General features: G+C 38.0%; 1 protein-coding gene across 2 annotated transcripts in view; it reads right to left on the minus strand.

The window, feature by feature from the left end:
- Window positions 1-22,662, minus strand: part of GPHN (gephyrin) — a 533,352-nt gene that overhangs the window by 45,627 nt on the left and 465,063 nt on the right. For both annotated transcript variants that reach the window (XM_010846738.1, XM_010846740.1), the window contains 3 exons: window positions 22,242-22,300; window positions 21,045-21,198; window positions 5,239-5,360 (listed from right to left, as the gene is read on the minus strand). In XM_010846738.1, the coding sequence (XP_010845040.1) occupies window positions 5,239-5,360; window positions 21,045-21,198; window positions 22,242-22,300 (335 nt within the window). The remainder of the gene's footprint in view (window positions 1-5,238; window positions 5,361-21,044; window positions 21,199-22,241; window positions 22,301-22,662) is intronic.

Below are 22,662 nucleotides of genomic sequence, written 5' to 3' on the forward strand. Positions count from 1 at the left end.
TTTTGAACTGTGGTGTTGGAGAAGACTCTTGAGAGTCCCCTGGATTGCAAGGAGATCCAATCAGTCCATTCTGAAGGAGATCAGCCCTGGGATTTCTTTGGAAAGAATGATGCTAAAGCTGAAACTCCAGTACTTTGGCCACCTCATGCGAAGAGTTGACTCATTGGAAAAGACTCTGATGCTGGGAGGGATTGGGGGCAGGAGGAGAAGGGGACGACAGAGGATGAGATGGCTGGATGGCATCACTGACTCGATGGACGTGAGTCTGAGTGAACTCCGGGAGTTGGTGATGGACAGGGAGGCCTGGCGTGCTGTGATTCATGTGGTCGCAAAGAGTTGGACACGACTGAGCGACTGAACTGAACTGAACTTTTGGGACCAGATGCCATGATCTTAGTTTTCTGAATGTTGAGTTTTAAGCCAACTTTTCACTCTCCTCTTTCACTTTCATCAGGAGGCTCTTTAGTTTTTCTTCACTTTCTGCCATACAAGTGGTGTCATCTGCATATCTGAGGTTATTGATGTTTCTCCCAGCAATCTTGATTCCAGCTTGTGCTTCATGCAGCCCAGCATTTCTCATGATGTACTCTGCATATAAGTTAAAGAACTCAAGGACATGGAATAAGATGGCAGTAAGGGTGGGCAGTGAGAGAGGAAAGGAACGATAATGAATTTAGTTTGGACATGTTGAGTTTGCTCTGCCTGACGAACTTGAAAATACACCCAGCAACCAGGTAGATCTAGGCATAGAGCTCAAGACAGAGATCAGATTTGGGAGTCAGCATAAAGAATTAGCAGGAAAGATAGTCAAGGGTGAGCCTTGGTTGACACTTATACTTGGAAATGAGCATAGGAAGAGATACTGCCAAAACCAAGAAAGGATAAAATACTAATGGAGAATGAAGAAGCTGAAATGGGGTATTGCTAGAGAGGGATGTAAGACTGTGAGAGACCTAATAACTGGGTTTTGCAAGCATTTTATTTGTGTTTATAGAATAGACATATACCATTTCAATGAGGCTTTGTAGTGGTGGTGATGGTTTACTGACTAAGTTGTATCTGACTCTTACAACTCCATGGACTGTAGTCCACCAGGCTCCTCCTCTATCCATACGATTTCCCAGGCAAGACTGGAGTGGGTTGCTATTTCCTTCTCCAGGGGATCTTCCCAACCCAGGGATTGAACCTGCATCTCCTGCTTTGGAGGCAGTCCCCTGCACTACAAACAGATTCTTTACAGGAGCCACCAAGGAAGCCCTGATACATGATTAAATATACTACATTCTTATTACTTCCTGTGATCCATGGACCAGTGGCTTGATATCTTAGGAGCTTGTTAGAAATGCTAAATCTTGGCACACTCCAGTTTTGCTGTATCAGAATCAGCATTTTTAATAAGCTCTCTAGATGATTTGCAAAGATTCACAATCAGTACTTATGAACTGAACAAGAAATAAACTGTTGTTCTTATTTCTAATAGGTCTCCAACTTTAGTCCATGTGATAACACCTGGTCAAATTATCTTTCCAAAATAATGATTTATTATGTCAATTCTGCTTTAAAAAAAGCTGTACATTTAAGCAACTTGGGTAGTTTTGCCTGGATTGCAAATCCTTTCAAAATTTGGCCTCAAATTTCTATGAAATTTACATGTATCCTTCTTCCTAAACCTCCTATTTTAACCAGTCGGTCCTGACCTAAGTTGTTCATTTCTACTTCTCTATTTTTGTTCATTCCCTGTTTCCTACTTGGTTAATACATTCTTCCTAACTACACAAATCCTATTCATCCTTTCTGTTCTAGCTAAAAATGCACCTTTTTAAAACTCTCGCAGACCATTCCAACGTATATGATGCTTCTTTTGACATATTTACATTTATTCTCTTGTCTTCATAATGATAGTTAATTTCAAGAAATTTAGATTTCATTTCCACCTCTGCCACTCACTTGTATAATGCTGGGAAAGTTCAATTAACATCTCTGGGTTTAAAAATTCATCTTTTTCATACACGTGGCCGATAGGCACATGAGAAGATGCTCAACATCACTAATCCATCAGAGTTACAGTGAAATGTTGCTTCACACTTGTCACACTGGCTATTATTAAAAAGACCACAAATAACAAATGTTTTATAGAGTCTTATTCTTCAATTTTAACATTTACTGTTAAAGTTATGAAAGGTGATAAGAATAAGAGCTGAGAAATCTAATCATGTAGAATTTAAACGCAGACTGAAACCTTTTGAAAGTAATAAGAATAGTACTCTTACTCCCTACTCTTATCTGCCTAGCTGAGTAACCGTTCTGTGCTTGCTGACATTTTCAGTTATTTCTCTCCCTGCTTTAAACACAGGGTAGTTTCTCTCAAGACCCTGCTTATTTCCCTGGAGAGTTTCACACAAAGGCTTCTGTATAACAGCCTTTGTTTCATAAGCAAATGTCTTACACAGGAAAGAGAAGAATGAAGAGGGAGGCAACCTTCACAGAATATTAACAGGCTACAGATTAAATGTACCTTGTCTCCTCTGCTAAACTCCCAGCAAAGATTTCCATCTGAACAGTTATAAATTCTTTCCTCCCACATTCCACCTCTGCATTTTAAACCATTTACTCTGGGATTTTTCAATATAGCACTCTAAGACTGAGGAAGTTTAGATTTGCATCAATTGTACTTTAAAAAACTGTTCTCAGTTTTATGTAAGGTATACAATCCAAGAAAGGAATAAAGATCTGCATATTCTCAGAATTGCCTATATCTTGCTTATAGTTTTGTTGTTCTTTATATGCTGTTTTCAAGGTACATTAATTATTGGGAAATGTCTATAGCAAGTCAACAATTAGCCCCAGACAATCAAATATTAGCTTAACAACACAGTAAGCTTTTAATGGTGTTTTGGCTTCCATAGTAAGACAATGCAGCATGTAGTATATATATCAAGTTACTTCCTTTTTAATACAAAAGTACAACGTTAGGAGGAGAGAATGAACAGAATTATAGTCTAGAACAGCATAAGGTAAAAATGATACACACAAACAAAAAGCACCTTTTACCTTATGATAGTTCTTAGAGCTCATGAACATACTTAGTGGCAGGGTCAGAGCCAACAGTGGGTAGGAAACAAACTCAAAATCTGATGACTTTGTTCCTTAGAACTTCAGGCTCTGTCCTACTGGAACTCCTGGATTCATCCTATTTCTTTTCAGAAATTAATTTTTGTCATCTCTAAAGGTGTATCTGCATCAGGATAATTTTTAGATGCCTGAAGTTTATATGACTGTCTCTGAGAAATGTTATGTCAGGACTTGCTCACTTAGGGTGGCAGCAGAGGGGCAGAAGGAAGTATAAAGGAAGGGATGTATGTATATTTATATTTTGATGATAACCATCCATGTGTGTGCATCTCTTGATTGTACAATAAGAATGCATTGTTAAGTATTCAAAGGAAACATATTTCTTTAATAGTTTAGATCAGATAATGATGACTCCTCTTAGAAGTATTATCCTTGGTGTATGCTGTTGCTTTATGTCTCACTTTTAATTGAACATTAAGGAATGTAGTATTTTAATCATAACTCTGCCAATATCTTTATCTAGAGGACTGTTGCCATTTTTGTCTTTTCTGAAATTTTTGTCACCAAGAAGGCAGGATTATATATTTTTTCCTTTCCAGATTGAGTTGGTGCAGTGTATCCTTGGTTATCAAAATACTCATAGCTTTAAGACTTTGAAACAGCAAACGTTCCTGATGTGTGAAACAGCATGATACATAACTGTATGCTCATACTTGCATAAAAATGGATGCTAGCTGTGCAATGCACAAACTGACCTAGGACGACACATCAAACGGTAAACTGCCTGTGATTATGAATGACTTCGCTTTTTGCATTTTTTTGGTTTCCTATTATGCACGTTAACTTTTAAGAAATAAGTGTTATCTTAAAAATCTTAAAAAAAAAAAAGACAAGTTACTGGTCAGGTCCAAATTTAACCCGCTCCTTGTCTTTTCAGTGGGTTCTTTCTTTCCCTTCCCAGGGCTAGGGAGTCCGAGTCAAGTTAATACTAGGTGACCTGTAGTACCAACTTTACCAGCATGGGTTCTAAGTTGGCTGTTTACTTACCTATGGACTTCTCTAGCACTAAACTTTCAGGTAATTATAAATGGTGAATTAAAAAAAAAATATTTGAAGATATGTCTAATAGCCTCTACTCCAGTGTTCTCAGAGAAAGAAAAAATCAAGAGGTAAGAAGAGAACTTTAAAAGGTGAGATTAACATTAAAAACTATTACCTTTCAGGTTACTGGCAAGATGCTGTGTTTTAGGTCTGGACTACACTGTGTCCGGTTTATAGGTGTCTGAACATACCTTGTGGAATGGTAGGGCAGAGCCTCTTCAAAAGCACATTTGAGCTTTGGGAAAGCACTCATCGTTAGAGAAGAAGAAGCCAGGCATAATGAGCTTTTCTTAGTGACAAGGTGGTGATAAGACAAAAGGAGGCAGTTATGGGTGATAGATACATTCACATCAGGGTATCCATCACTCAGATCTGTTTCCCACCTTTGTTGCTAGCAGGCTGATATCTGAGGGTTACTAAGGGCAGGCACACATCTTGTGAACTGGAAACAGTGCCTAGTGAAAGGTGGCATGTTGCATGGAAGGGGTTGCTCAGGAAGAGCAGACTTGTTTTTGATCACAAGTGAGACGCAGTTGCAGATTTAGAGAAATACGTGGGGAATTTAGCAGACAGCTGAGTTAATTGAGTAAATGGGGGTAATGTGCTCTTGGAGATGGGCAATTACAGTCAATGTTCCTCCGTTTGTACTTCTAGGTGGGTGAAGCCTGGAGAAACTCAAGTTATATAAGAATACAAAAATCAACACAAAAGTCATAGAAAATAATTGTACTTAAACTTTAAAGCATCAGTTAGTGCTAATTTTGACACTTCTCTCTTACTCATCTCACCTGTATCTTCCTTATCTTTCTTGAAACTAGTAAAAGTGTGAATAGGAATAGCACCCATAGCAGAGCAATGTATTTCTCTGGTTGTAAAAGGCTTTCCAGAAAAATGTCTACCACTAAAGGAAATAGACACCTCCACAAATCTTTGGCTTTTGAAGAATGAAATAAGTGGAAATTATGGTATTAAATCCCTTTCTCTTTAGCAACAATCTCACCTAGTTAGTATCCCTCAAATTTGTATTTGCACCACAACAACTTCAAAATAAAATCCAATACTTACTTGTCTCCCACAATTCCCAAGTTGATTGTGGGGTAACCATGTTCCTGAATTGTCGCTAAGAGGGTTGAACGATTGCTGTCTCGAATCTTTCCTGGTAAGAGGTCATCTTCAGGATTTAGCAACTACAAAGCCAAAAAAACCACCACAAATTATTTTCTTAGGATAATACAGCCTATTGTTAATGGAAAAAAAAATAGATCTAATAAACAGAGTTTAGCATATCTAGCCCCTACAACATTATCTGGCATGAGAAAGATATATGCTCAAAGGATCTTTGGTAAATAGTGAAAGCCAGGAGAATGAGAAAATATTTCTCCAGAATTAAAAAACATGCAGAAATTCAAATGACTAAACAGTAGGCCAAATATCACACCAGCTTTGGTTGTAATTTGACAAAACAGTGCTCTGGAGATAGTGGCCTTCCCACTGGCTGTTTACTGTGTCAAACTGAAAAAAAAAAAAAACACACACACAACAACAAACTTTCTATTTTCTCTTTCACTATTATTTTCTAATCTGTCTTTCATTGAGAATACTTAAGGTAGAGACTCTGACATGATATTCTCAAGTCTGAAGAGACTGATATTTTATCTTTTCTTTCAAGCTTTTGTATATCTTTTTTGAAGCGGGATCAGAAATATCGAAAAAGTTAAACTTATTTGAAAGAGACGGAGCCAGATATTTTGTCTCTATTAGCAAACTTACACAAGTAATACTTAACTGCACACACTCGCAATTCCATGACTTTGAACTGAATCACCCTTTAGAGATTTAATATCTACAATTATATGTCAAAAAAGAAAATTATAAGAAGTTTCTTTTATGTTAAGATGTCCTAGTGAGGCAGTGTTGCATAGTAGCAAGATTCTACCTTATTCAGATGAGGTTCAAATTCAAGTTGCCCAAATATGTTACTCCATAATATTTCCATTTATAATACACAGTAATAACTACCTTGAAAGGCAGCTGTTAGGATTGAGATAGTGAACACTCAGTTCATATAGACAAATAGAAAAGAAATGCAATTCTCTGTCCTTTATTACATATAATATTGAAAAAGCACCTAATTCCAATTGTCCTTAATATTGTTACTTCTACGTGCTAGTATAGATGGAATCAGTTGACAATGTGAACATAGATTTACATTAGATTATAAAATACTGAAGAATAGGAGGTCCTTAACACACACACACACACTCAACATGCAACTTTATACAATTTTAAGATGTACTTTGATTTCAGAAAATTAGAAAATGAAAAAAAGTACATCTTTGAAGTGAGAAAATTATCTGGAATTTTATTGGAAAATTATACTGGAATATTATCTTAGGAGGCTGAAGGCCAGCCTGCATACTTCAGACACTTAGGCTGTTAATATGGTTAACACCTAGGGTTTTCTATATCAGTACTGCCAAATAGTAACCTCAAGCCCCTTCAGTCTTTCCTTCTGACTCATTAGTGATACCATGTGGCTGGACTTTTGGCTTTATGTTGGAAAAGTAGTAGCTTTTCAACCAACTGTCCCCTTAAAAGATCTGGAGAAAAACTTTGATCATCTTATTCACTGTCACCTGGGAGACTTCCCTTCAAATCCTGTACTAATCTGACTTAATCAGATGCCATGTGACACTGCAACCCACTCATATCCTTTATCACTGGCAGAGCTGGGAAAACTGCTATTGCAGTGCTAATATAGGTTGATTTTCTGATCTTAATTAACACATAGTTATTGAACTTATTATAATTTTATAAAGGCCAAGACTTACAGCTTTTTAACTGCCATTAATCAGACAAGTTGCAATAGAGAGAAAAGATTTTTTTCACAAAGGATATTGACCACCAACTAAGGAATAAGATTTCCCTGTTCATAGGGCATTTTCTTTGCCATTCATATTCCTCTCTGTTATTTTGCTGCACAAGGTTCCAGAAATAATAGAACAATTAGAGATCACTGGCTGTTTGTCTGTAAAACTGACATAATGGAATATTAGCTAGTTAAATGAGGGTGTGAGATTTCCAGCACATTTTAAGTATTTTCAAAGAAAATACACAGAATTGAATGAAAGATTATAAGGTTGCATGCACTAGAATAAATTCACAATATTCCTCATTAAAATGAAATCTAATTTTCTAACATCTTCTGGTCATCTCTAGAATGATGCCTAAAACTTACTATAGTTAAAATACAAAAGAAAAACTACAATACAAAGTAAAAAAAAAAACGCATTATCTTCATATCTTATTGCTTTCTTATCTACCAAATGCCAAATTTCAATTCCCTGTTTCTGTTACCGTCAATGGTGCCATTGTATTTCCAGCTTTCAAACATTTAATCTTTGATTTTTTTTCCCTTTGTAGTCTACTATCTTCCCAAAGGTTTCAATCCTTAATCCTTACTCCATTCCTCAATGACCCTAGGTTTCCATTCACTCTCTTATCAACTCCCCATTCGTCTGAATTTCAGGTATTCAATATATCTGAATTTTTTCAAAAGCCTTATAATTGGCTATCTTGCCAACAAACTTTCTTTCTGAGAGAGAAAACAGATACATCAACTTGCAAAACAGGCAAACTATACCAAAACAGGCAAACTATACCAAACCATGATATTTAACACAAACTATCTTAAGTCAAATTGTTACAACACAAGCTTATTCAGACCTATATATTCCTATAATATCATGGACAAATAGAGACAATGGTAACTCCATATGGACTGTTACTCCAAAGAAAAAATGAAGCTGTTTCAGCAACTTACCTACTTTACAAAATGTGATCAGTCTTTGCCTAGACCACATATACAAACTACCTTAAAACCACCCCATGACCAATCCCAGTCCTCAAAATCCTAAAAGTATTCTTTTGAGGGCGCGGTGCAGTAGTGGCGGAGAGGAGATACCTCATGTCCAAGGTCAGGAGCGGTAGCCAAGAGGAGATACCCCACGTCCAAGGTAGGCAGCAGCTCTGTGCTTTGCTGGAACAGCCGTGAAGAGATACCCCACGTCCAAGGTAAGAGAAACCCAAGTAAGACCATAGGTGCTGAGACAGGGCATCAGAGGGCAGATAGACTGAAACCACAATCACAGAAAACTAGCCAATCTGATCACATGGACCACAGCCTTGTCTAACTCAATGAAACTAAGCCATGCTGTGTGGGGCCACCAAGATGGATGGGTCATGGTGGAGAGGTCTGACAGAGTGTGGTCCACTGGAGAAGGGAATGGCAAACCACTTCAGTATTCTTGCCTTGAGAACCCCATGAACAGTGTGAAAAGGCAAAAAGATAGGACACTGAAAGATGAACTCCCCAGGTCGGTAGGTGCCCAATGTGCTATTGGAGATCAGTGGAGAAATAATTCTAGAAAGAATGAAGGGATGGAGCTAAAACAAAAACAATAGCCAGTTGTAGATGTGACTGGTGATAGAAGCAAGGTCCGATGCTGTAAAGAGCAATATTGCCCAGGAATCTGGAATGTTATGTCTATGAATCAAGGCAAGTTGGGAGTGGTCAAACAGGAGATGGCAAGAGTGAACGCCGACATTCTAGTAATCAGTGAACTAAAATGGACTGGAATGGGTGAATTTAACTCAGATGTCCATTATATCTACTACTGTGGGCAGGAATCCCTTAGAAGAAATGGAGTAGCCATTATAGTCAACAAAAGAGTCTGAAATGCAGTACCTGGATGTAATCTCAAAAATGACAGAATGATTTCTGTTTGTTTCCAAGCCAACCATTCAATATCACAGTATTCCAAGTCTATGCCCCAACCAGTAACACTGAAGAAGCTGAAGTTGAATGGTTCTATGAAGATCTACAAGACTTTCTAGAACTAACACCCAAAAAAGATGTCCTTTTCATTATAAGGGACTGGAATGCAAAAGTAGGAAGTCAAGAAACACCTGGAGTAACAGGTAAATTTGGCCTTGGAGTACAGAATGAAGCAGGGCAAAGGCTAAGAGTTTTGCCAAGAGAATGCACTGGTCATAGCAAACACCCTTTTCCAACAACACAAGACTCTACACATGGACATCACCAGATGGCCAACACTGAAATAAGACTGATTATATTCTTTGCAGCCAAAGATGGAGAAGCTCTATACAGTCAGCAAAAAAGAAGACTGGGAGCTGACTGTGACTCAGATCATGAATTCCTTATTGCCAAATTGAAGTGAAGAAAGTAGGGAAAACCACTAGGCCATTCAGGTATGACCTAAATCAAATCCCTTATGATTATACAGTGGAAGTGAGAAATAGATTTAAGGGACTAGATCTGATAGACAGAGTGCCGATGAACTATGGACGGAGGTTCGTGACATTGTACAGGAGACAGGGATCAAGACCATCCCCATGGAAAAGAAATGCAAAAAAGCAAAATGGCTGTCTGAGGAGGCCTTACAAATAGCTGTGAACAGAAGAGAAGTGAAAAGCAAAGGAGAAAAGGAAAGATATACCCATCTGAATGCAGAGTTCCAAAGAATGGCAAGGAGAGATAAGAAAGCCTTCCTCAGTGATCAATGCAAAGAAATAGAGGAAAACAATAGAATGGGAAAGACTAGAGATCTCTTCAAGAAAATTAGAGATACCAAGGGAACATTTCATGCAAAGATGGGCTCAATAAAGGACAGAAACCATATGGACCTAACAGAAGCAGAAGATATTAAGAAGAGGTGGCAAGAATACACAGAAGAACTGTACAAAAAAGATCTTCATGACCCAGGTAATCACGACGGTGTGATCGCTCACCTAGAGCCAGACATCCAGCATCACTATGAACAAAGCTAGTGGAGGTGATGGAATTCCAGCTGAGCTATTTCAAATCCTAAAAGATGATGCTGTGAAAGTGCTGCACTCAATATGCCAGCAAATTTGGAAGACTCAGCACTCTGTCAAGGTGATGCTCTCCCTTGTTCAGAAACTTTAATATACCCAGCTTTGTATGATCAGCAGGTTTCCCAGGTGGTCTCTGTACTAAGATCATGATAGTCACTGAAGTCCCCATCACACTTAGGCAAGACCCATGCCACCAGTATTCTCATTTTGGTTGAATTGTACTTCACTGAGATCTTCTGAGTCTCTGTGTTTGGGGAAGTTGTTATCTATGATGGTAAGTCCAGCATTTACATTAAGCTCTGATCCTTTTTTCTCTCCTTGACTGGATTCCAAATTCAACTTTTCAAGTTTCCAGGAAAAGTATAACAAATGTTTAAATTGGTCAGAAGTTAAATTAAGGAGAGGAAGGGGAAAGAACCCACAAATTTCTTCTTCTCTTGTACTCAGGCAGTCAGTCAGTCAGCTCAGTTGCTCAGTTGTGTCTGACTCTGACACCCCATGGACTGCAGCCCTCCAGGCTTCCCTGTTCATCACCAACTCCTGGAGCTTACTCTCTTATACTGCTGTTGCTTTTTATCTCCTTCAAGCTTTGGGGACAGCTTTATTCTGGGGATCTTGAAAGGATCATTCACAAAGCAAGAAAGCTCAGGAAAAACAGGAAGATGGTTAAACTTTGAGCTATGGAAAAGTTCTGACAGATGATGGTTTCCAGAAAATAAAGGTGGTTGGAAGATTTCATTGTAAGATTTGGGTGGGGCTGTTTAGAATTAGTGACACTGCGTTAGAGCTGGGAGCCTGTCCAGCCTGGAAGACTCATTTTATAGACAGTGTGGCAGGAATACCAGAGAGGAGCAGCAGCACGTTCAAGATACCTTAGTGATGAAGTTACAAGTAGAGGGCTTCCCAGGTGGCGCTAGTGGAAAAGAACCCACCTGCCAATGCAGGAGACATGAGACATGGTTCAATCCCTGGGCCTGGAAGACCCCCCAAGAAAGAAATGGTAACCCACTACAGTATTCTTGCCTGGAGAATCCCATGGACAGAGTAGCCTTGTGGGCTACAGTTCCATGAGGTCACAAAAAGTCAGACATGACTGAAGTGACGTAGCACACACTGATCCTTTTTTGTTGAGCTCTCAAAGTTAGCTGAAATTTATTTTGTTTAGAAGGGGAGCAGAATATGCCACCTCCAAATGAACCTCTTTGGTACGTGGATTATTTTGAGCTGAAGGCAATCAAACCCTAGCAGACTCAACAAAAACTTTTATGATTCCTTGGCTGCCTAAGAACTTAGATAGGGGACCTGGCCCAGAAAAAGAGCCATTACCAGGAGATTTTTCACCTGAAAGACATATCTGTATGGCAGGGCAAACGACTGATTACAAAACACCTGCTCTTCTCATCTTCCTGTGAACTGCCCTTCTCTCCCTTTGAAGTTCCAGGGTCTTTCCCTTTCTCAGCTCAGATTGGCATACAAACCTCAATCACATGACTGCTTTTGAGTCTCATATTTTTATGGGATTCCTATATGTACAAGATTAATATTTTCTCTGGTAATCTGTCAATTTAATTATTAGACCAGCCAAAGAACCTAGAACCATATATGGAAAGTTTTTGTGCTCCAATTCAGTTCAGTCGCTCAGTTGGGTCCTACTCTTTGTGAACCCGTGGACTGCAGCATGCCAGGCTTCCCTGTCCATCACCAACTCCTGGAGTACCCAAACTCATGTCCATTGAGTCAGTGATGCCATCCAACCATCTCATCTTCTGTCGCCCCCTTCTCCTCCTGCCCTCAATCTTTCCCAGAATCAGAGTGTTTTCCAATGAGTCAGCTATTCATATCAGGTGGCCAAAGCACAGGGTTGATTTCCTTTAGGATTGACTAGTTTGAGCTCCTTGAGTCTCCAAGGGACTCTCCAGAGTCTTCTCTAGCGCCACAATTTGAAAACATCAATTTTTCGACACTCAGCCTACTTTATAGTTCAGCTCTCACATCTGTACACGACTATTGGAAAAACCATAACTTTGACTAGATGGACCTTTGTCAGCAAAGTGATGAATCTCCTTTCTAATATGCTGTCTAGGTTTGTCATAACTTTTCTTTCAAGGAGCGTCTTTTAATTTCATGGCTATAATCACTCTCTGCAGTGATTTTGGAGCCCAAGAAAATAAAGACTGTCACTGTTTCCATTGTTTCCCCATCTATTTGCCATGAGGTGATGAGACAGGATGCCATGATCTTCGTTTTTTTGAATGCTGAGTTTTAAGCCAGCTTTTTCACTCTCCTCTTTCACTCTCATTCAGAGGCTCTTTAGCTCCTCTTTACTTTCTTCCATTAGAGTGGTATCTGAGGTTGATATTTCTCCTGACAATCTTGACTCCAGTTGGGGATTCACCCAGCATGGCATTTCACATGATGTACTCTGTATTTAAGTTAAATAAGCAGGATGACAATATACAGCCTGGACATACTCCTTTCCCAATTTTGAATCAGTCCTTTGTTCTTTGTCCGGTTCTAACTGTTGCTTCTTGACCTGCATAGAGGTTTCTCAGGAGGCAGGTAAGGTGGTTTGGTATTCCCATCTTTTTAAGAATTTTCCAAAGTTTGTTGTGATCCACATAGTCAAAGGCTTTAGTGTAGTCAATGAAGCAGAAGTAGATGTTTTTCTGGATGATCAGAGTACCTGAGCTTTGTTGCAAACTTCTATATAACCTGACCCGCCCGCCCTCCTTGAAGCAGTTCTCTCAAGGTTACTTGAGACACTGTCTCCTGGGCTTGAAGTCCTAAAAATTCTCACCCAATAAAAGGTAGCTCAATTGTGACTATTTTTTAAGTGGACAGTTTGAAGGTACTTTTAGAACAGAGGATGAATATTATTCTGAATATTCAGTGATTATCATTTTTATTGTTATGCATTGCTTCAAAATTAAATTTAAGTAAAAAAGCAAAACATTTGAAATCTCTTTTGTTAAACCCTCAGGAGGAAGTTCTCTGTCTTGTCTAAAAGAGAAATCATTTATTTTAAGAGACCTCCTTGTTTCTGTTCTTCAGAGATTTAACCCTGTGGTCTTGATGGAACTGTCAAGGGGCCCAAGACTGTTATAATGATTTACTTTCTCTCTTTTTAATGTACTGAAATGGAGTTGTCTGCATCTAAGACTTTTCTCGTCTTAATACAGAGAAGATATTAGACTTCTGTAGGTCAGTAACTATTTCCACATCCACTGCAAACAGCTCCCTTACATATAATTTCTTCCTTTTTCCTCTTTTGGAAAAATTAATTATCAAAAGTCAATGACTTAGTGACTGAACAACAACAAAATACATTTAAAAATAGTTAACATGGTAAACGTTTTGTTATGTGTATTTTATCATAATTAAAAATGAAAAAAAAAAAGTCACTGATGACCTTGGTAATAAACATTTCAGGGAAGAATGACGCCTTTAAAAAATAGTAGAAACTAATACCACTTTGTAAAGCAAGTTATACCCCAACAAAAATTTAAGAAAATAATTAAACAACAACACATTAAAAAAAGGAGGGGTAAGTCAGGAAGGAAGAATTCCATTCTTTATAGTAGGAAGGGAAAAGTGATGAGTGAGATTAGGCAATGGTGGAAGATGAGATTGTTGTTGTTCACTCACTAAGTCATGTCTGACTCTTTCTAACCCCATGGACTGCAGCATGCCAGGCTTCCTTGTCCTTCATTATTTCCTGGAGTCTACTCAAACTCATCCATTGAGTCAATGATGCCATCCAACCATCTCATCTTCTGTTGTCCCCTTCTCCTCCTGCTCCCAATCTTTCCCAGTATCAGAGTCTCTTCCAGTGAGTCGGCTCTTCACAGCAGGTGGCCAGAGTATTGGAGCTTCAGCTTCGGCATCAGTTCTTCCAATGAATATTCAGGGTTGATTTCCTTGAGGATTGACTAGTTTGATCTCCTTGCTGTCCAAGGAATATGAGGTGGAAATATCCAAAGGAAGTTGTAAATGAAGGCTTGCATTTACAAAAGAGGTTAAAATTAGGGCTTTAGATATGAGAAGTTGCCTGTACATATCTGGCATGAGAGGAAAAGTCTAAGGGAGAATCTGGAGATAGTGGAGGACACAGCAGAGAACAGCATCTTAAGGGAATGTTCCAAGTAGGGAATGGAGAAAGGCATGATGAGGATAAAAAGGAGTAGTTGTCAGGGCATCAAGAGAGAACTGTCATAGAGCACTAGGAATGAAGTAGTTTCCAGGTGGTGGGTAAGGAATGTGTCTGATGTCAAATGATATATACATGGTAAGGAGGTTGAATATCAGAGCAGGTTTTAAAGGTTAGGAGGTGATGAGTGTACTCAGGAAAGCAGTTTTTGTACTAATGGGACACTAATGAGATTTGGGAGTTTGAGTAGAGAGTGGAGAGTAAGGAAGGAAAGGCAGTATTTCTGACTTCTCTTTCAACAAATCTAGTAGTGGATAGGAGGTGACTAAGTAGTAGCTCAATGAGGAAAAGTGGTGTTTAAATATAGGTTCTGTTGTGATAGTGGTAATCTTTGTCTGTTTGGATACAGGAGGATGAGCCACTAGAGAGAAAATAGAGAACCCAGAAGACACAGGAAATAATTTAGAAATCAAAGTTCTGAGGAAGGTGAGAAAAAGTAGGCTTAAAAGTAGTATTGTTCTTAGGAAGGAGAAGTACCTCTTCTTTTAGATTGAAAGAATTCCTTTTAGATTGAAAGAAAGGAATATAGGTAAAGGAATGGGGAAATTTTTGAGGTAATGAGACAGGAAGAAGAGGGAGCCCTCATAGTGCTCAGTTTCACAGATATATTTATTTTTAAACTTCACTTTTCCCTGCAAAGGTAGTGACTTCATCTGCCAAGAGCTGAAAGCAGGGCTCTGCTGGGGTTTGAAGAGGGGGTAGAATGTGTGAATGAACTATCATATTGGATCTGGAAGAATGTGCTAGAAAACCAACAAGACAGTTACATCAGAATTACTGAACAACTTTAAGTTCCAGGTTGCCACTAAATGCCAGTAATTTGTAGTTGTTCAGGTAATCATAGTTCTATGCATTTTATTCAGTACTGTTTTTCTGCTTGGGAACAAAAATGGAGAAAGGAGTCATTCACTTTGGGTATCACCATAGTAAGCAAAGGAATAAATTTTAGTGAAGCTATCTAAAGTGTTAGAGAGGGAAACTTGAAAGTGGTGAGTCATGGTCTTGAATCTGGACAAGAAATAAAGTGTGGCTAGAAGAAAATAGAGGAATCTCTAACCTAATAGGTTTCAGAGACTTCCATTAAAATGTTGGGGAAATGAAATTTAAGGAATTGGGAAGCATTGTGGAATAGTGGAGAAAGGTCATTACAGCAAATGACTTAGGTGTGAAACCAGGCTTAATCACTTAGACAAAATATATGATGTTGGATAAGTTGCTTTGTTTTTGAGCTTCAATTTTCTCTTACATAAAATGAAGGATAGTTATATTAACCTCATAGTGTTGCTTTAATCATGAAGCACATGGCAGTACTGGTCACAGTAGACACTCAACTTCTTATTCTTTCTCTTATTAGTAAGGACAAAGATTTTAAAGATTCTACTTTTATAATAACAGCTGCTTGCGGCAGCCCCCAAAGATCAGTATAGGGAGATTTTAGACAGACCTTGTGTCTAAAGTATAAACTTGTTTGTACAAACACCTGTTATTAGAGTGGCCAAGATATTTATAAAAGATGGAATAAAATAAATAGTGGACATAAATACACCTAGTTCTGTGTGTATGTGCATGAGAGAGAGAAAGAGAGAGAAGGCTGCAGAGAGGGAGGGAGAAACAGTGAACGAGGTGGGGGACAGAATGAATAAAAATGAATGAATGAGTTATGGAATATGGCTGAAGGTGACTGAAATTAGATGAAAACTCACCATCTCTGGAAGGAATACTTATTGCTAGTACTTCGGTAACTAGGTAACAATCATATAATCTTGATTTCTTGAAGCTAATGGCAGCTGGCAGACTGATATCCAGTTTAAAGATCTGTAAGTTACCATCTACAGTTTCAAGGGAAACAATATATTTTATGGAATGGAGAGATGATGTCTTCAAGAGTCAAAATTAGAAAATAAAACTTGGAAATATAAAGGTTGGGGAAAGAGGAAGAAGGGACAGCTGTCTAAGTGTAAAAGTTACACCTCCTATCTTCTATTTATACTGATTTCCTAGGTGACCTTATGCAGTCTCATGATTTTAAATACTATATTTATATATATGTACTATTTTAAAATACTATATATATATGCTGATAACTTTCAAATATGTACCTTTAATTCTAACCTTTCTCCTAAGCTCCAGACTAATATATTTAATTGCCTACTCTTAATTCTCATAAGTATCTCAAACTTAACATTTCCAAAGAAGAAGCCCTGACTTCTGCTGCCCAATCTTTCTTATCAGGGTAAATGATAACTCTCCTTAGGTCAGTTATCAAAGCTCAGGTCAAAATCTTAGAGTTCATCTTGACTTTTAACTTTCTCTTATCTTCTACTTTGAATTCTCTGGCAAATCTTGTTTGCTGATTTTACCTTCAAAATACATTCTGGATCTGATTACTTCTCACCATCTCCACTATCATTCTGGTCCAAATCTCTTGCTGGAGTACTCCACAGCCTTTCAAAGGGCCTCTTGGTCTTTCTCCTTTTCCCTCCCATATGCCAAATCATTCATATAGAAGACAGAGTAAGCATTTGCAAATTTAAGATATTTTATGTTCCACTTCCTCAAAACTGTCTATTTAGAATAAAAGGATCTTGTTTCTGTCACCTCTCCAACTTCTCCCTTCACTTTGCTACCTTCCCACTATTCTTCAGCCACATTGGCTTCATTGCTGTTCCTCAAACATGATAAGCATGCACTATACTCCAGGGCCTTTGTGGTTGTCATCTCCTCTGCTTGGAACACAATTCTAGTCACATGCCATGTACCTTCAATGTCTTCGGATTTCCACTCTGATTTCCCCCATCAGTGAGGCCTAATTAGTCTTTGTAAAACTCTATCTGTCTGCCAGTCAGGTCCAGACATGAAAATCAAAACTCCTTTAGCTTTTTCAAAAGGAGAGAGCAGGAAAAGGGAGGATTTAATGCATGGGATTGGGTATAAGTGTGTTGCCAAGTTGGAGAAACAAAAGAAGAAAAGTATATCACTAAAGATTAGTAATTGCCAGAAGTCACCACTGTCCCCGGGGCTGCTGGAGGAGAGAGATGCTACTGAGTTGAGGAGATTCTACTGCTGCTGCCTTTTTCCACCTTCTAATATCATGTTAATGCATCCCAGTGGCAAAACCTACCTGGACCACAGGGAAAGAGAGCCTGAGAAATTGTGTTTTCAGGCTTCCAGTTTTATTGTATCAGAGAGAGAATAAAAGGGTTGATATGGAATAAGTTTCAATAGATTATATTGAATATAATTACATTATTCAATAGAATTGAATATAATGAATAATTCATTATATTGAATACAATTATTATATACCTGGCATATACCTCTTTTACTAGCAATCTTTATCATCTTACTCTGCTTTAAAAATTCATACAATTTACTACTATTTGTTTATTGACTATCCCCCTCCTCCCATCAGAACATAAATTCTATAGGAGCAGGGGCTTTATCTGTCTTGCTTGTTGCTGTTGTCTCCAGTACTCAGAATAGTATCTGGCATCAGTGTGATAGCATACTGAGAGAGGAGGGGTTGTAAGAGTGACTGCCTCAGTGGAAAGGAATATTTTATTACTGACATTGTTTAGAATTGCCAGTGCATGCTGATAATAAAGAACAGAATGACTTGTAGTTAGTTTTACTACTGTTTTCTAATTTTCTGCGGACAGTGTGTTCTTTTATGTGAGGTTAACAAAATCCTTTCTCCATCTCTAAGGACACATTTGAACTTGGGTTAACTTTCTAGCTCAGTTTCTCTGGAAATTTGACAAAAAAAAAAAAAGGTGAACTTGTTAGTAGACAGCATTTCTTATGGTAAAAATGGTCTCTGAATAGTAACTTGCGTATGGAATAGAAGGGATTACAAATGAATCCATAACAAAAAGCCAGGCTTTGGGCTTCCATGAATGTGGTAACATTTGAAACTGGGCATTTCCCTTGTAGGGACTCTGGAAACTGCCTAAGATTGTTATAAGAAATACTGATTCCTATGTAGGACATGGTGCTTTTACGCTGATGGCTCTCATACTCTCCTAGTAAAACTTGTTCCCTGCACCTAAATGTTACTTGAAGAACAAAGAGACCAGTTGTTGGATGGCTGTGTGAAATACTATGATGACTGGTCCCACTGAAGAAAGCCTGATGCTCCCCTCCTGAATGCTGAGTTTCCTTTTTAATATCAGGAAACTGGTTCAAGGTATAGATTATTCATATCTTCTAAGTCTGATGTTTACTTAAGAGAACCTCTGGTGGGTATTTCAGCATCTAACAGATGTTCATCAAACATTTATTGAGCAAATGCATGAGGTTGGAAATGTATGATCACAATTATTTAATTACTGGATGCTATTACTTAAATTTTAACTTGCACAGTTTGTCAAAATTAACAAATGTCTACACCAGCTATTCTGTGTGAGTTATAGTTTGCAACTCTGGCTTCCCAATTTTAAAATGAGTCCTTCATCCTGAATAAGCTCATGGAGTCACAAAATACAAAGCAGGTTTTGAGTGAGTCTACATAGACATCTTCTATGGGATTCTTTGGGCTGCCTAAGGCTTATCAATATACCACACTGGATTTAAGAGGTGGCATATGTGAAGCCATACATATCAGAAGTCAGAACTAATACTTAAGTGGAGCTTGTGCTGTGAGTGAGTAAATTATAGACTTATCACATTAATATACAAACATAATTACTTTTGGCCCCTTTGAAATAAATGAATAATTTTTTTTCTTATTGTTTTCTGACTATCTGAGGATCTCAAGCCTTCAGGAGCGATACTATGCTTTATTTCTTTTATCTCTAGTTTCCAGTATAGTGTCTGGCATAGAAGTACTCAATAAACATTTGTTGAACTATATGGTGACAGAGAATCATAAATTTAATAACAGCTAACTTTGGATGGGAGTAGGGAGGAATGTCGGAGTTTCCCTGGTAGCTCAGCTGGTAAAGAATCTGCCTGCAATGCAGGAGACCCCAGTTTGATTCCTAGGTTGGGAAGATCCCCTGGAGGAGGGCATGGCAACCCACACCAGTATTCTTGCCGGGAGAATCCCCATGGACAGAGGAAGCTGGTGGGCTAGTCCATGGCGTTGCAAAGAGTTGGACATGACTGAGCAACTAAGCACAGCACAGCACAGGGAGGAATGTCAAACTACACAGAACTAGACATCATGGAATTTAAAAGCATCATTCCTTTGGAAAACCATGTAAATACAGTAGGCCAGAAAACGAAGGGAAAGAGAATCACACAGGATCTATCAAAGCCTCTTCAAAGATAATCAAGTCTACAGGGGCAGGGAACTACAGAATCTTCTTTAGGTTCTAGCATGTATGTACCATCTCTAGTCTCATCCTGTCACTATTCCCTACTACTAGTAAATAGTTTTAATAAAGAGTATAAAAGGTAGCTTAAAAAAATACTGCCAATAATGTACTCTGGGGGAGTAACAGAATCCAGACCTACAAAGTCATTAGGAGGAAAACAAAAAATGTAGCTTAAACAAAGGTGCCTAATAAAATAGCTGTCTATTAGTTTGCTCATTCTACCTAGGTTTCCTAAGCCCCATGAAGTCACTTAGATGTACAAAGCATATATATAAATCTCAAATAAGAACAGGTCATTAAGTCAATCAGTTGAACAGAAATTTCTTTCTGATGCTAAACATAGTGTTGGTTGGTTCTAAGGACAGAAAATCATCACTGTGCAGATCAACTGAAAAGAATGTTTCTTTTGGGTCAGTCAATAGTTTTAGGGAATGACCAGTACACCTACACTGGGAAGTAAACAGATGCAGAATGTTAATTTAGCTCTCCATTATCAAAACAAAATATTCTTTTCTTCTGTCCTTTCCAAAAGAGCTATAAGGGCAACAGACCCTTGACAATGTTCATTTCCAAGTCTAAGAAATGAAAAATAATGATAGCAAATGGCTTATTTTCAGAAAGTTAGAGATTAAAAGAGAGATAGGAAAAAAATCCTGTTAATCTTTTTAAAAATAGTATAAGATCTTAAGGAATAACTTGAAAAAAATCTCAGTAGTTTCTGATTCTGCTTTTAGGCTTTGAATTTCCAGCAGATTCACTTTTCAATATTCCTAGTTTGGCCTTATAGCCTCCAATTGAAGTTCTGTATAACCTAAGCAAAAGGGAATAGAAAGTTTTTCAAAAGTTCTCAGAATACTGACTATATTTCCCTTCCTAAATTAGGACTGAAATGACATTTTGACATATTCTGAATAGCATGCCACTAGAGATGCTATCTTTAGAGAGAAAAATGATTTTCAAATCCTTCCTGGTGACTAAAGATCACATGGAATGTTAAGCAAGAAAAAGGGCTAGAATTCAATTCCCAATTCATTGAATCACTTCTTGCACAGAGGCGGCCCATCATCTCAGCAGCAGAGCAGGCACGGCTCACTATACCAGCAGACTAAACGCTAGGTTTGCACAGTTGAATATCTACAGCCAGCAGTCAACATCCTCTGTTTATATGTACTGAATGTGTGGAAGGCCATTGGTTGTAATATTTCATTCTAGTAAATGGAAGGGAATGCTTCTTAATATATAATTTCTAGTTCTTCCTTTTCATCTTCTGTACTTGAACCATCCCGAGGCCCATTTATTATTCCCTTGTTATAGAAATGTGGTAAGATCTATAATCCTTAATATTCTATTTATAATATAGAACACAGAATGTCAGAAATGCTTTTCTCTGAAAGTCCCACTACCCTCCTTCCCTTGCCACAACCCGCCCCTCCCCCTGCCTTTTTTACCTCATTCCCTGTTGACATGACTGCAACCACTGGAAACTTATTAACTTCAACCTCTGTAACACCTACAGTTGCCAGAAGACCAATCTCTGAGGGGCCCATGTGGGTTCCTTTGGCCAAAACGCATTCCCCTCTTTTAATGTCATGGCCAATGGGTCTGAAAATCAAAGCAGAACCATAAGCAGTATGACAAAGAACAATATTTTCTCAACTCAGAGGGAAACTTTAGTGTCACAGAAAGAGGACACTCAAGGGGGAAAAGGGGAAATGAGGCATGGAACAGAGTACTAAAATGAAGAGATTTTTAAAACTATGCTTTTTTAATTAAAAAAAATTTAATTCATACGAAGACAGAAATAGATTTGTATCTATTGCTGTTAAACAGGAATATGCTACTTTATGTTTGAAAATTCTTTTAGAAATGCTTTGTAACACATTATAGCCAAAAACACCAACTGCAAACTCTCTTTGGTGTAAGGCAGGCATTTATATGAAAATATCTAATGCCATTCCAGAGCTTGTTAGGATTGTGGTGAAGAGAATAATGCTAATGAGGTTACAGCCATGGAGATAATTTCCATTAGACCACTTAGACTGGTCCAGTTCTGTGGCCACCCCATTTACTTTGACCCCACAGGAGTGGAAGAAGTGTAGCTTTGTTACAAAATGTTGAATAAATTAGGACTAATGGAATCAGGGCAAACATATTCAATCATGAGAAAAATCACCTGAAGGATATACACTACTTATAATAAGACAGTAGTCTCAACTTTGTATATAAAGAGTAGCACATCATTCCATTATTATTGGTAGTTGAGGAGGGGCTTTCAGCTAATTATATAAATACTCGACTTTGAAAGTATCTGTGTTAATATCAAATTCTCAATTACCTACGGGTAAGGATGGGAAATTCTAGATTATCTAGAAATAGGATCAACTATGGATTATGCAGGCTTATGACTTTGCCTCCTTCTCATGTTGCTTTTGAATAAATCATTTGCCTTTACTAATGTCATAAAAAAGTAGGTAGGGCAGACATGGGATATATAATTTAGAAAAATCATTTTGCTACTGGTTAAAATCCCTGAAAGCTAATGGTTAATTGACTGAGCTGTGAATTTATAATAGCCATGCTCTCCTGAGTTCATGATCATGGGAGAAACAAAAGTTGGCTATACATTCTATGTGTTATGAACTTACCTGATATCTTGGCCTGGCCGAGCTTGCACCAAAATTCGTACTTCAAGCTCCTCAGTGCCCTATGGTAACAACAAATCATGTAATTTCAAACAGAGCAATCTGACTGAATTTCGATCAATAGAATTTAGCTATTCAGATGCTTTCATTATCGGATAGGCTCAGAATATATAAAGATACAGAGGAACAGGAACTTTGTGAACTCCTTTGAACGTGAATTTCTACCACAGGTTCCTGAAAAATTAGGCTTGATCCCAAAGAATAAGTAAACATTTTCACTGATTCTCATACTTTTAAAAAATGTACCAATTCAAATATTGACTCATACTTTGTAAATAGCATTCTCAAGGAAAAACATATACATATATACATAGAGAGAGAGATCGCTATCCTAATAGATACAGTGAATGTGTGTGGAGGTAAC

This window comes from Bison bison, unplaced genomic scaffold (assembly GCF_000754665.1).
Source record: "Bison bison bison isolate TAMUID 2011002044 unplaced genomic scaffold, Bison_UMD1.0 scf7180017864239, whole genome shotgun sequence".
Lineage (NCBI taxonomy): Eukaryota > Metazoa > Chordata > Mammalia > Artiodactyla > Bovidae > Bison > Bison bison.